We start from the raw sequence: 14,605 nt of genomic DNA on the forward strand, positions 1-14,605 counted from the left end.
ATCATGTTTGCTCATCATATAAGTCATGAGTGAATGAATTGATGAATGAAATAACTGAATAAACAAACAAATAAAATATCTAAAAGAGAATGAGTAAAATAAAAGAGTAAATGCTTGCATGAAACCTGGAAGGAGAGATGAATGGAAACAGGATTCACTGTTTATCTTGCATTTCCAAAGAAGGAAGATGCTGGATATAGCCTCTGGTATAGACAGTGTGGTAAAATATTAATAAACAGACCATGATCTGTAGAATCAGATATTCAGGTTTGGGTACACGCTCAGGCACTTAGTGTCTATATGACCTTAGGCAAATCACTTACATTCCCCGGGTCTGTTTTCTTACCTCTAAAATGACAATAATACCTAGGGTAATACACAGTGTTATGATGACTTTAAATAAGAATACATGGCGAGTGTCTCTTTGGTGCCTGATACAGAGTAGGAACCGATAATGACCGTGATTATTACCACACTCTGTTAGGGGCAGAGAAAGCTAATCAGGCTATCTCCTCTTTCCCTCAGGGCCATCAAAATGCTTACTGCAATTCTAAGCTCACTAAGCAACCTTATGATTCTCATTCCATCTTCTGGCTAACTTGGTCTTTGGTAGGAAGTGAGCAGCAGCACTCGTGTTACTGAGAAGATACACTAATAAATCGGCTTTTTGGTATTAGCATAAATCTCCTATTTAGATCAATACCATTTAGTTCATTAGTCTAACTAATGCTCAGGGGCTGAAAATCTGACTAGACATTGAGGGATGAGGATTCTACCAGAGGACTGACCCTTGAGACGCCCTGTCCAAACACCTAGCTCCCACTAGTCCATCCCTCTCTTCTTAATTACACATGATCACACTAAGACACTGAAAAATCTCAAAGTGTCCTCTGAAACAAAGAAAGTGTCTACGGTGTTTGCTATCATTTGTTCTAAATGTATTTCATTACAGGTCTCTGAACACTGGTAATCCATAGATGGTGTGCATCTTTATCACTCGGGAGACCTTTTTAAAACCAGAACACATTGTTCATTGACATGTCAGGCCACAGAGTTTTCTAAACGCTAATTTCTGTTGTTTTGCTCGTAATACTTTTGTGTATGTGTCTCTCCACACTCCCCTTGTGTATCTACAACCTCTTTTCTAAAAACCTTCCTCATAACTCATGTCCTTCCAGAAGGATACTACCCATTTCTGATTATTCCTTTACTCTGTCTTCCCCAAGACTGGAAATACAATTTGGAATATATTATCGCACACTTTTCCATTAGGAGAAAGTTCTGGTTCCTACCACCCAAACAACTGACCTAGGACAAACCTTTTAACTCTGTGCTTTAGTGCCCTCTTCATCAAAGTAAATATCATTTCTACCTGTGAAGCTGTTTGGAAAAGCAAATGAGATCACATTCAAGAAACTGCTTGGAAAACCATGGGTGGGGGGAACGAAGAGCCTGCTCCCAGGTGCAAGGTACCAGGACTTCCCACCCATCATGCAGGATCCAATCCTTATGAGCTGGACTTCAGTTCTCTCTCGAGGCAGACCAGCCTGATGTTCTTCCTCTTCATGACCTCCAGCCTTCACCAAGCTGTGCTAACATTCATATTCCTGAGGAAGTAAAATATTTCAGTAGCCTACTTTTTTCTTTCTCTCCATGTACCTACATTTACTACAACTTCTATTAGAAGTTCACCTAAAAAATAAGCAGTGCCCTCCCCTAACTACTCTCATTCTCATCAAGGGCACTCCAACACTTTCTTCATGAGAGACATGCTTCAAGAGAACTGTTTAAAAACACAGAGTTGTGTTTTGAAATCACTACAGTGACAGTCTCTAAGACTAATTTCTATAACTCTATGGACTTTCAGTTTGAAAAATAATTTATTCATTTGTGACTGCTTAATTTTTGAAATTGTTAATGTAGCTAAAGCCTTGCATTTCACTAATGCCTCAAACCAGACACAGCATTTACTGTATTTCGCTGGTGAAAGTCTTTAACTATTACCACCACATGTGTTTATATTAAGTAAATGAATCATCCCTAGGAAGAAGAAAAAAAGTAGGCTACACAGGAAACAAACAAATGCAAAATTATTCTGGTTTACAAAAGCTTCAAGGTCACATAATCTTTCAACTTTCAATTTCCCTTAATTAGGTCAGTTTTTGACACCTGAATCATTTTTTCTGCCTTTTCTTTTTCATTCTTGCTGTACCAGAGTCCCATCTACAATTCTAAGTGACCTACTTAATTAGAATTTGGAACCCTCAGACAGAAGTGTGTCTTCATTCTATTTTGCTCAACAGACCTTATTAATGAACTAATTTCTAATTTTGTCTGCTAAAGACCACACACCTCAAGCAATTCCAAAATCTAAATATCTAGGTTTAGTTATACTCATGAGTGTACATTCAAATATGGTATAGGTGAAAGAGTGCTAGATCAGGTGTCAGTGCACCTTGGTTCTCCTTCCAACTGTGCTGCTAACTCCTATGTAACCCTGGCATGTCCCTAACCTTCCTGAGCCTTGGCTTTCTCACTTTTACAAAGAAAAATTTAGACTCTCTTTCTCAGTTCTAAGTGTCTATGACTATTTCCTGAGAACCTACCAGGTACAAGGCACTATGCCAGATACAGGGAGTGAGGGAGGCACCAAGATGAAGTCGCCCTACCATCAAGAATTATGCTCTACTAAGAAAGAGGACAAACTGAAATGTCATAGTTACCTTATTTACCTTGTTATTGGCATTGTGCCTGGCATACAGTAGATGCTCAACTAAATGACATAAAAGAGATATAAAATGCCCTATGAACATTTACAGAAGAGAGGCTGCATCTAATGGGGGGAATCAGGGATGGTTCACACATGTTATATTTTAGTTGGTTTTTAAAAGGCCATTCAACTTTCAGTAGATCCTTAATACCATCCTCTTGTTTGATGCAAAATCTTAAGCCAACATTCAAGGCTCTCCATGCTCTGGTCCCAATACATCCTTTAATCTTTAGTTCTCTCTTACACAAAATTATACTATAGCTTTGTTGTATCTCATATATTACCCATAATTTTCTACCTCCAGGGCCCCATTCATGCTGTTCTTCATAACTGAAATGTTCTCCAATCTCAACTTAACCCAACTGCATTCTTCCTCATGGCCCACTTCTAATTTCTCCTTTTTATGAAGAAGGTCTTATGAAGCCTTTCCAGATTCCTCCAATCATGTGTGTTCTCTCCCTTCTTTGAAATCCCACAAGATTTGTTGACATTTCTCTTATGGTATATATGTCAGTTAGCCCTGCATTACAGCTGGGTAATATCTTTGTCTCACGATAACAATCTGTGACATAAAATGCTATGTTATTCATCCACATTGCCAAACATGGTAGGTATTCAGTAGATTATTTTGACAGGACAAATTTTAAAAAATAGAACACTATGACATAGAAACAGAATAAACAATGATGCCAAGTTAGGAACATTTGTGGCTTATGCCTAAAATGATGACTGTTCCAGTCTGACTTTTAAACATAGGATTTAGTTGATAGAATCATGAGAGTTAAGTTTAGGAGGTAGGTTGAGTCAGGTTACACAGAGCTTTGATTGCCAGGGCAATAAAATGGCATATATGTACTTCTGATGAGAGTCATTGGTGGTAAGAAGCTGGAGAATAACAAAATCTGAGATATGAAAATCAAACCAAAAGCATTCTGGTTGACAAATCAGTCTTCTGGGGATTTCATTCGAGGCAAGTCCATTGCTGAGAGAAGAATCGAGTCTTATTGTGTTAATAAAATTAAGTGTGTGAACCTGTAGAACTGTGGTTCCTAGAAAAGTCATTAAGCTAATGACTAATACTGCTTTGTAGACATCCTGGCAACCAGATATTTAAGGATCCACCTTAATAAAAGGAAATAGATCCACACCAAAGCAATCAGTACTGAATTTCCAAACCAGTGAAAAAGAGAAGAGTCTATATTTTTTCCAGAAAAGGAGAGGAGAACCAAAGAAGCACACTACACACAAAAGATCGAGAATTAGAATAGCTTTGGATTCCTCAGTAGTGACACTGGGAGCTAGAAGACAGTGGGAAAATATCTTTAAATCTAGAAAGAAAAGAATTTCCAAACTAGAATTCTATTTTGAGCCAAATCATCAATGAGAGTAATGCTAAAATGAACACATTTTCAGAAATAAAAAGTCTCTAAAAACTTACCTTCTCTGAACCTTTCTAAGAACACACAGAAATAGAGACATAAACCAAAAAAGAGGAAGACAAGGCATAAAGAAACAGAAAATCCAACACAAGAGGGTGGCACAAGGAAACCCCAGAATGGGGAGCCAGGGCGGCAGCTGAGGACCAGACGAAGAGGATGACTGTTCTAGAATGGAACAAGTCAGAGATCTCCGGGAGGCATTTCGTTAAGAATATCTGATTCTACTCCAGAGCAAACAACAAATTGTGCAGGAAAAAGAATGTTAGTGTACTGCAAGTAATCTTGGTTCGCTATGGCTAAATAATGATGTAAACACTGAATATTAATGTAAAATGATATGATTTTTTGGGAAGGATATAGAGATGAGAAATTGAGCATGTGGGAAGGGGGCAGGGGTGAGGAAGGACAGTTAAATACTCATCTTCCATAGTAAGAATCAATATATAATGTCTAAAACTGAAAAATCAAAAAGTAACTAAGTACTTTATTTGTACTTACAGGAGCTATATGTAACATATAACATATTAAAATGTTTTTAATGTTTAAAAGACAGTGATGGTGATACAATTACTTTAAATATTGTTTTGGCATTAGCTAGTAAACATAAATTTATACCAAATAATTCCACTGTTAGATATGAAACTGCACAAAATCTCACACATGTACATGGATTGTTTCTTGTAGCACTATTCGTCATAAGTAAGGTTTTTAAAATAATCTAAGTGTCCAATGTCAGGAAAATGTTTAAATGAAGTGTGATATATAAATATAGTAGAATACTATACAACAGTGAAAATGGATGAATTAGAGCTATAAGCAACCAACATGAATAAACCTCAAAAACCATGTAAGAGAAAAAACAGGTAATATATCATACTACTCCAAAATGTTTCTAGGGGCTTTAGTTAAAGTTTGGGAAACTAAACTCATTACATTTAATTTTGTTTCATCTCAAAACACAATCAGAGAATTATAGTCTCTTATACAAGCTCTCAGAGTTTTTTGTTTCAGAATTCAGAATTCTTTGGGTTTTATAATTTTTCATGATATAATTCCATATATTACACCTTCAGTGGGACCTGTAATCAAATGATGTTCAAAATAAACATTTGACACTACTCAGATAGTTGTTCTCCCCTCAGGACAAATTAGCCGTCAGCCTGGCCCTATATAAACAGCTCTCACTCCTCCAACCTGTGCTGATTCCTTTTTCAAAGTAGGGGTGGAAAACAAGTGGATGGGAAGGACTTGGACTCTGTTATATCTAGATTTTTAAGTACTTGAAATTTTCCTGGCTCTTTACCTGTACCAGGCACTGGGGCCCATGATCTGTAACCCTGACCAGCTGCAGGGCGTACACACCACCAAACTCCTGATTCCTGCTGAACCTATTTTCTGCTTTGTTTAAGTTGTTGTTAGGCAGAACACTAAGAATGACTCAGCTCTGCATTCCAGTTTAAGTTCTGCCTCTCCAAAGCCAACAGTACACTTACACACACACACACACACACACACACACACACACATTCATATCACTCTAAAGCAGATTTCCTTTCATTGACTTCCTAACTTACGTGATTAACCTTGCCTACATTTGGTCAAATTTGCTAATGTGTACTCCCTTCCCTTCTCCCTACCACTCATCACCCAGAAACACTGTATTTCTAATGGCTGCTGGCATCTTACTAACTCTACCTAGCTGGGTCTGGCTGCCCTTCAGTCCCAGCATGACATGTAATTAGCACCAAAAAGTGATGAATATACCAATTTGCTCTTCACAGCTGATGCTGAATAATCTTTTTATTTTAATTTCTGATTAATCTGACTAATGATATAAAGATCATTGTGTTTAGCTTATGCCCAGTTAAATATCTGTTAGGGTACGCAAAACCTCCTGGCAGTTATCATGTGATATTCTGAATTGATATCAGCAATATAATGAATACACAATTCCCTCAATACCAAATTTAGTAAGCACAGGACCCAACTCCGAAAAGATGAGAAGAAATACATCTTCTCCTCCATAAATACTAGTGGCTCACTTCTACCTTGGTCAAGCTTATTTACTTATCATATTTGCTAAATGCTTAGGCCTTCCACAGACCAAATGCAAAGGAAATCAGGCATGCCAAAGTGCTTTCAAGGGGAGCTTCACCATCTTTTCCTTGAGAGGTAAGCAGTAACTCAGCTTTAGAGAAGAATGTTAGCAAACAGAGGGAGAAAGGCAAACACCCTACTTACCATAGAAGAGGAAAGCTTTGGTCATGTGATGATGTAGGTAGGTCCGGTTGATGGTGAAGAAACAGGTATCTACTCCACACTGGCCCAGCCTTCCAGTTTCTCCAGTCAGTGGGGACCACCAGAGCATAATGGGGTAGCTATCAGTTTCCAAATTTTTTCTCCTATTCAGGGTCAATGCTTCTTTCTTAGGGAATGGATAGAGATGTGTAGGCTCTTCCTCAATTTTTGCATGTCCATCTTGCAAATTAGAATCTTTAAGCTTCTTCCTTTCAAATTTTCCCAGCTCAATCACTACCTAAAAAAAAAGACAATTATTCCCAAAGTCAGACCGTTTAATTTCCTTTCGCACACCTCCCATTCATCTTAATGATTTAGCCTCTTATTAGGTTTCTATTGCTGCTGTAACAAATTACCATAAACTTGGAGATTTAAAACAATACACATTTATTATACAGTTCTAGAGGTCAGAAATCTGAAACAGGTCTCACTGGGCTAAAATCAAGGTGTCAGCAGTACTACATTCCTTTCCGGGAACTCTAGGGGCAGGGGGATGAGGGAATCATTTTCTTGCTTTTCTATCTTCTACAGCCAACCACAATTGTTGACTCGTGGTCCCCTTTCTCCATCTTCAAAGTCAGCAACTTTGCATCTCTCTGATCCTTCTGTCGTCACATCTTTCTCTGACCACAGGCAGGCAAGGTTCTCAATGGGCCCGCACAGATAATTCAGGACAATTTCATTTCAAAATGTGTCACCTTCATCCCATCTAAAAAGTCCCTTTAGTGATGTAAGATAACATATTTAGGTTTCAATGATTAAGGCACGAATACAGCCTCTAAAATATGTACCAACAAGGATACTTAATTCTACTAAACACAGAACAGATACAGTTCTCCTTCATTTCATAGGCCCATAGGCCCAGAAATAGTTTTGTCTCCTAATGAAACCTGTGAGAGTCAGGGCTATTACCTGGCTATCATTAGAGATTACGTTCTAGGGAAGATGAGCTATAAATTATCAAGTAGTTTCTTTTTATTAGAATTAAAGAAGTCATAACATGGGACTTAAATTTCTAATAATATCCTCCTCTGTGGCATCAAGATGGTGAAGCAGACTGTGAGTACTGGGCTCCCTCCTACATTTTTATTTATTTCAGGATAGTTGGTCACTGGACAGTTAGGCCAGCAGTAACACTAATCTGAGGGGCAGGGTGGGCAGAGTGGAATAAGAGGGGCAGTTGTTCTCCAAAAGTGCTGCCTTTTCATCCAACTTTAAGGTTTGATATTGATATGGCGTTATAAAAATATGTTAGTGAAAGCAGTATAAAAGTAGAGGCTACTCTGCTTCATATACAACATAAACGTAGTAGTCAGACTATGCAACAATTAAAGCAGTTAAAGGCACGTTTTTATGTATTACCTCCTCTACCAGTCAACAGAGGACATGACCTGTGTTGCCTCCTGTCAGCAGTCAAAGGCCTACTTTCTTTATTTGCTTGCTGCTCCTGGTGTGAGAATAGGGCCACTGCCTATTGATACGGTATAGAGCCCGTAACTTCCTGGGGAAGGTCCGCAACTTGCACTGGATTCTCTCTCTGTCTCTCTCTCTATATATATATAAACCAAGTAGTATTCCAAGAGGAGTAAAGAATGATATTAGCTTTAAAAATCATGGATCACCTGTGACACTAAAGTCAGCATTAGAACAGTAAAACAATCACTGAAAACTCAAGGCTAACTAACCCTTGCCAATAGCTTTCCCAGCATTTTTGTGACAACATATTAATGTGGCTCTTCCCCAGTAGCTTGATGGAATGGAGTTGACTTGTAGCCAAACACTCTCTATCTTTTCACCCAATCTTTCCTGCAAATGTACAACCAACAACTTCAAAGAAAAGCTTTTAGAAAGCCATGGATAAAACTTCAAAGACAAATTTTGCTCATCAATGACTATTACATGAGGTATAAGTTTCTTTCCAAATAATAGAGATTGCCGTAGGACAGATTTTCAGTCAAACAGCCTTTTAAAAAAATATCTAGCCTCAGATATCACTACCAGGTGGTAGGAAATATGGGCAATAGAGGAACATATTACAGAAAACCACGAAGATAAAATCAGCCAAATCTAAAATTTGGGAAATTCAAAAGGACAAATAATCCAATTTCTTCAACAAATCCATGACACGGAATAAAAGTTAAAGCAGAAGAAACTTTTATAGTGAAAAAAAAATCAAAAGCAAAAACCTACAAAACTTGAGACATACCAAATAAATGCAGTATGTGGAATTTGTTTTTTCCAGATTCAAACCAACCCATTATAAAAGACTTTTTAAAAGATAATCAGGGATTATTTAACATGGCCTGGGATACAGATGGTACAAGTAATTATTGTTAATTTTGTTGGGTGTGACAATAATAATATGGTTACACTAAATTTTTTAAAGTTCCTACTGTTAGAGAATCATACTAAAGTAAATCCAGGTGAAATGTATGATGTCCTAGATTTGTTTTAAAATACTCCAAATGTATTCATGAATTACTTGTGCAATTAAAAGTAAGTAAAATTCAAGAAATAAGGATATATATATCCATCTAAAGAATTTTCATAGTACATACAAAATATAGTTAAATGTGAGTGAAAAATAATGCCTCAGATGAATGATTTCCTCCAGAGAACCACAATGTTTAGCTTAACTGTAGGACAGCATAACATTTTCAGGCTTAGATTATTTATTAATTATGTTTTAAGTTCTGTTATGGGCTGAATTGTGTCCCTTCCAAAATCATATTTTGAAGCTCTAACCCTTCATGACTTAGAATGTGACTGAGTTAGGACATAGGTTCTTCAAAGAGGCAATTAAGTTTAAATGAGGTCATTAGGCTATGCCCTAATCCAATATGACTAGCATCCTTATAAAAAGAGGAGATCAGCACACAGACAAGTACAGAAAGAAGACCATGTGAAGATACAGAGGGAAGATGGCCATCCGCAAGCCAAGGAGAAAGGCCTCAGAAGAAACAACCCTGCTTGCTGACACCTTGATCTTGGACTTCTAGCCTCCACAACCTGGACTTCTAGCCTCCACAACTATTTAAGCCACAGAGTGGTACTTTATTATGGCAGCCATAACAAACTAATACAGGATCCATGACATGATTTTTAAAAACTATATCCTTCCTTTACCCTACTTATATGGCAGATTATTTCATCTGCCTAACCTACAAACCAGTAAAATAAGAAATGGTCCTTAATACATGGACATTATATATTTTCACTTATAGTGTTTAGGAAAAAATAGCATTGCCCCAACTCTGAACATTGAAGCATTCAATGTGTCAGTTAGGACTGGGGGACAGCCCAAATCATACCACTGGTGGCAAAATGAAGCCAAGATCGAGACAAAGGTTCAGCTCCAGGAATCATACTCCCTGTCATACTCTGACAGATTAGAAATGGCATGTACACCAAAAACATGTCGATTTACTCTGCTATCAAAAGGAAAGCTCTTAGCTTAGACATGGGCATTCCTCCTAACTACAAAAAGTGCTGAAGTAAATATCTAATAAGATCAAATCTCTCTCATAACTTCTCATAGAAAGAAGCAGAACTCTCTAGCCCCTCCTGCTCAAGCAGGTCCTAGTACCTCCAAGACAGACAAGAAGGGAGTTGAGTGTTTCTTCTGACCAGAATTCTGATCTGGCAGCAGCAGGTGGCAGAAGAAGAGTGCCAGACTGTCTGCCAAAGTGCTCTTATAAGCATTATCTCATTCAATCCTAATCAAGAAAGGAGATTGTCTAAAGTGAAAAAGGCCAGAAAACATCTTCATTTCTATCAGCCCCACACCTGAACTACTCACGTCCACAAATTATCTTTGAAAGTCCTTTGGATTTTGAAACGGACAGCTGGTACTTGAATGGGTGCTAAATATATATTAATTCATATCTATACCTTTACTCTCTCTGTGTAATTTTACTTTAAATCAAAATCAGCAAATGAAGTTCAGAATAACCGACTAAAAATAAATGGGACAACTAAATATTTTGGTTCGTTCACCTTGAAACAGTCCTTGGTCTGGTAGCATACATCAAGAATGACAAACTTATAAATGCAGATGTTTGTGTTCTGCAGAACAACAATTGTGTTCTCAGAATAGGCACTGCTTCTTCAAGAATGCCCTCTTTCAGGAGTGATCACAATAGGGGACTTTGAGGAAGCCATCAAATTTTGATCCAATAAGACACAGCTCTACTTTCCTCTAAAACCAGGACCCTAAGAAAGTCACAAACTGATCCCCTAGCTCATAGATTTTGTTTCTACTTAACAGACCTACTCACTAAATCTGTTTCATCTGTTAAAAAATAAAATATTTCTACTGCCTTAAGCAGAAAACCCCTGATCCTGAGAGACAAAGAAAAAAGTAAAGTATTTGGAGAGAATAGGGTGGGGCAGGAGTGGTGGCACAGACCCAGGAATCAACACTGCAAAGCTCAAATTCTTGGTACCTGGAGCGTGACAAGCAAAAAGATGATAGCTGTGATGCACAGGCAAGATGCCAAAAACTTCCTCCTCTGAATCCGAACCATGCTGCCCAGCCGTGAGTGACTGACAGAGGGCTGGCCTGGTTACCAGGTGTTCTCCAGTCGGCCCATAGCCTGAGACAATCTCATGTGGAGCAACCATCTGGGTGCCAATTTCCTCTACTGCCATTCCTGCTGGGACCTGGTCTCCATGAAGGACTGAGATCCGAGGTTCTGAGTGGGCCTGGCTTGGCATCAAGAGGGAACAGCATGCAGTCTTCTTAAGCTATCATCAGAGCAGCTGGAGATTCTTCAGACCAGAAGACATAAAAAAATAAAATAAAATAAAATAAAACTGTAACAAATGAATAATCTTTTAGCCATAGTGCAGATTTTAAACAATGTAGTCTTTCAGGGTTATCATGTAGAAACCCAAAACTCTAAACCAAAAGGAACCTTTGAGATCATGTAGTCCAAATACCTCAGTCATAAATAAGGAAACCAAACCCAGAGAGGTGAAGTGACTTGCTTAAGGTCATACAGCCTATGAGAGGAGAGTGGCAGGTCTATAATCAGGTCTTGAGTCTAAAATTCTGTTTCCACTTAATTTTCTCTGCAGCCAGATTGAATTCCAGAAGTCATTTACACTTTCTTCTATCTAGGTTTCAAAGGAGTAGAGAAGTAGAGCAGAAATTACCAGGACTATCCACCCACTCCTGTAAAAATTAAGAAATAAATAAATAAAAGGTTCAGGCTTTGATCAAAAATAGATAATGATCAACTGGCCCCATCCCCTCTGAAGGAATACAACTTTGGCCACAACATAAGGAATTCTAATCATTGATTTGTTTCGTCTTTTATGACAAGTGTAATAAAGCAGTGGATTATGTGGGTAATATGAGTCTCTGGAAGTTTTGAAATAAGATTTTCATCTATCTGAAATAGATAATCTTTTCAAAAAGTTTTAAAAATGAACTCAGTTCCATAGAATGCCTTTTGTTCTCAGGGTTCTATGAAGTCAAGGGTCTTGGGCAAATGACACTGTAGAGTTCAGAACAGAGCAAGGATCAACCTTCCTCTAGAATGTAGAGTATTGCTTTAAAACACTCCAAAGATCTGATTCTAAAATCTGACTCCATATCTCTTAGATACAGAATTAAGGATACAATTATAATCATAAAGATGATGTAGAATTCTAGTTAAAATCTTGGTCTTTAAGGTATGCTCCCCTCTCATGTATATACCCTGATTTACTTTTAGGTCCAGAATATTTTTTTCCTTCATCAACAGAATGACTCTTGGTCTCAGAAATTGTCAAAAGCACATTTTTCTTCTTTCACCCATGGAATTCTCGTAATCCAGTGACTAAGAGAATGAACTCTAGTGTCAGTCTGCCAGAATTCAAATCTCAGCTCTCCAGCTGGTTTAACCCCTCCTGTGCATTACTGAATTTCCAAAATGCAGATAATAATGGTACCTAACTAGAGAGTTACTGTGAAAATTATATGAGATAAGATTGATAAAACACTTATTTCAGAGTCTGGCACATAAATGTCCAATAACTATTTGCTATCTAATTTTTAAATACTATAATTTTTATTATACCTTTAAGTGGAAAATGAAGTTGAATTCATCTAAAATACATCCTATTAATTGGAATGTAAAAAGGAAGAATACTCTGCCAAAGAAAAGGAGATCACTAACATTTGCTGAGTGACCTATTATGAGGCTCATTCTAAGTACCCAGCAGGCATCTCATTCAGTCCTCCCAATGACTCCATGAAGCAGCAATTACTATCCCCACTTCTAAGGATAAGAAAACTGAATTTTAAGGAAGTGAATAACTTGCCCAAGACTATAATTTTGATAAGTATTAAAACCAGAAACTAGTCAAGCTTTGAAGTTTATGCATTCTTTTATATTTAACACCAAGACTATAAAATTCTCACTAGATAATGTTAACACTCAGGTTATCTGTCTGAATCACAGAAAAAAAAAAAACTGTGTAGAATAGCTCTGTCAGCTGGTAGAGCAGAGGAAAAAGTAAGAAAAATCTGTAAGAACCTGAAAAGCACCTTTCCTTCTACTCAGCAGACCCTAGTAGTTTATTAACTACATAGTGTGGGGCTAGCACTTAGGCTTCCAACCCTGGCTTTGTCATTTATACGTAACATAAATTTGGACAAGTCACTAAATCTTTCTAAGCCTCAGCTTCTTCATAGTAAACAATAAATGTTAACTATCAGTATTTCTCTTGCATAATAGAAAGATTATCAAATTATCATTTCATATGCAAAAGCTATTATAGCTATGATTAATGTAAACCAGATTAGGTAATGAAATCATATTACCACCTTATATCACCTATACCACACATATCTTTTGTTTTAAACTATGTCATTTAAAAAATATTTTTAGATCTATCAATCTTATTGATAGCAGTTTTGTAAAGTGGGCAAGGTAGGTATTGATATTCTCAGTTCCTATAAATAAGGAAACTTAGCCTCAGCAAGTTTAAGTGATTTGTCCAAGAACATTGTTTTTAAAGGTTGAAGTGGGTCTAGAAATCAGGTCACCTGACTCCAAGATCAGTGGAAAGGAAAGATATGGGGAAAACAGTGACAGATTGTTAAAAGTACAAAGAGTCAGGATCACAGGAAATTTAAAGAGAATATGAGGAGTCTTTGGGATATTTTATAGCTATGACATAGCTCAGGCCTGTCCTAGAGTCTTTTTAGTCTTTACATGGCTGTACAAACTATGACAGAAGAATTTAAGTTTACAAATTCCCCTCCATCCAAAGAATCTCAATTGAGGTTATATTCCCAAAGCCAGAAGTATGGTGGGGTCTCAGGGACCAAGCTGTGGTTAAATTCTCACCACTAAACAATAGAGCAGCTAGTGTAGATGGTATTATGATTGATAGCATGGAGCCATAAACCAGGCCTCTGGGCACATCAATCTAATATATGGTCATAATTACCCAGGAGCTTATCATCAAGTCAGCAGTTGCCCGACAGATGGACTTTGCAGAGAGCACCGTGAAGGGCAACAAGCTCTAATGCAATAGACTCCAGGAGGAAAGCTCCCTTCTGTTTTATCACCGCTTGCAGGGTCAATCTTAGTCCTCTAAGAGGGTGCCCCCAAAAAGACTCCTTTCTGGATGGAGCAATGGAGCAATGTGTGTTTCTTCAGACAACCATGATAGATAACATGTGGAATAGAGTCTCACTACCCAACTCTTTTGACCCTGGAGCTGAGCTCCTAAAACGCATTGTGCCGCTGGTATGTACCGTCTGGGGCTGGCCACCTGCTGCCCAGAGAGGCGTTTGGAGCTGAGTGTGAGTGACTGACTACCTCATACTCCTGCAAGTGCTATTCCATCAAAACCACCACTTTCACCCTAAAATATTTCTCCACTCTATTTTGAATTAAAATGGACAGAAGAGAGATTGAATATCTTAAAGTGAATCAGCAGCCTGAATATGCCAGCTTCAAATTTCAGCCATGCAGGGCCACTCCAAGGAGTAGGTTAAAGGTCTCAGAAATGAAACCAAGAGATAATTTCTGCTGTGCACTTGAGCAAAAAATGAGAAACTAACTTTAGGTGACGCACAGGGTTTTCTGACCCTGACAGT

General features: G+C 37.8%; 1 protein-coding gene across 2 annotated transcripts in view; it reads right to left on the bottom strand.

Annotated features, from left to right (window-relative positions):
• Positions 1–14,605, bottom strand: part of FUT10 (fucosyltransferase 10) — a 57,661-nt gene that overhangs the window by 39,341 nt on the left and 3,715 nt on the right. Inside the window, exons 2-3 of one of the 2 annotated variants that reach the window (XM_011372079.2) lie at positions 10,953–11,277; positions 6,451–6,745 (exon numbers count right to left, since the gene is read on the bottom strand). In XM_011372079.2, coding sequence (XP_011370381.1) covers positions 6,451–6,745; positions 10,953–11,033 — 376 coding nt within the window. In that variant the 5' untranslated portion in view covers positions 11,034–11,277. Of the gene's footprint in view, positions 1–1,372; positions 1,608–6,450; positions 6,746–10,952; positions 11,278–14,605 lie in introns of those variants that run through there. The other variant, XM_011372085.2, reaches the window with a different exon arrangement.

The sequence above is a fragment of the Pteropus vampyrus genome, unplaced genomic scaffold (assembly GCF_000151845.1).
Source record: "Pteropus vampyrus isolate Shadow unplaced genomic scaffold, Pvam_2.0 Scaffold8, whole genome shotgun sequence".
In the NCBI taxonomy this organism is placed as follows: domain Eukaryota; kingdom Metazoa; phylum Chordata; class Mammalia; order Chiroptera; family Pteropodidae; genus Pteropus; species Pteropus vampyrus.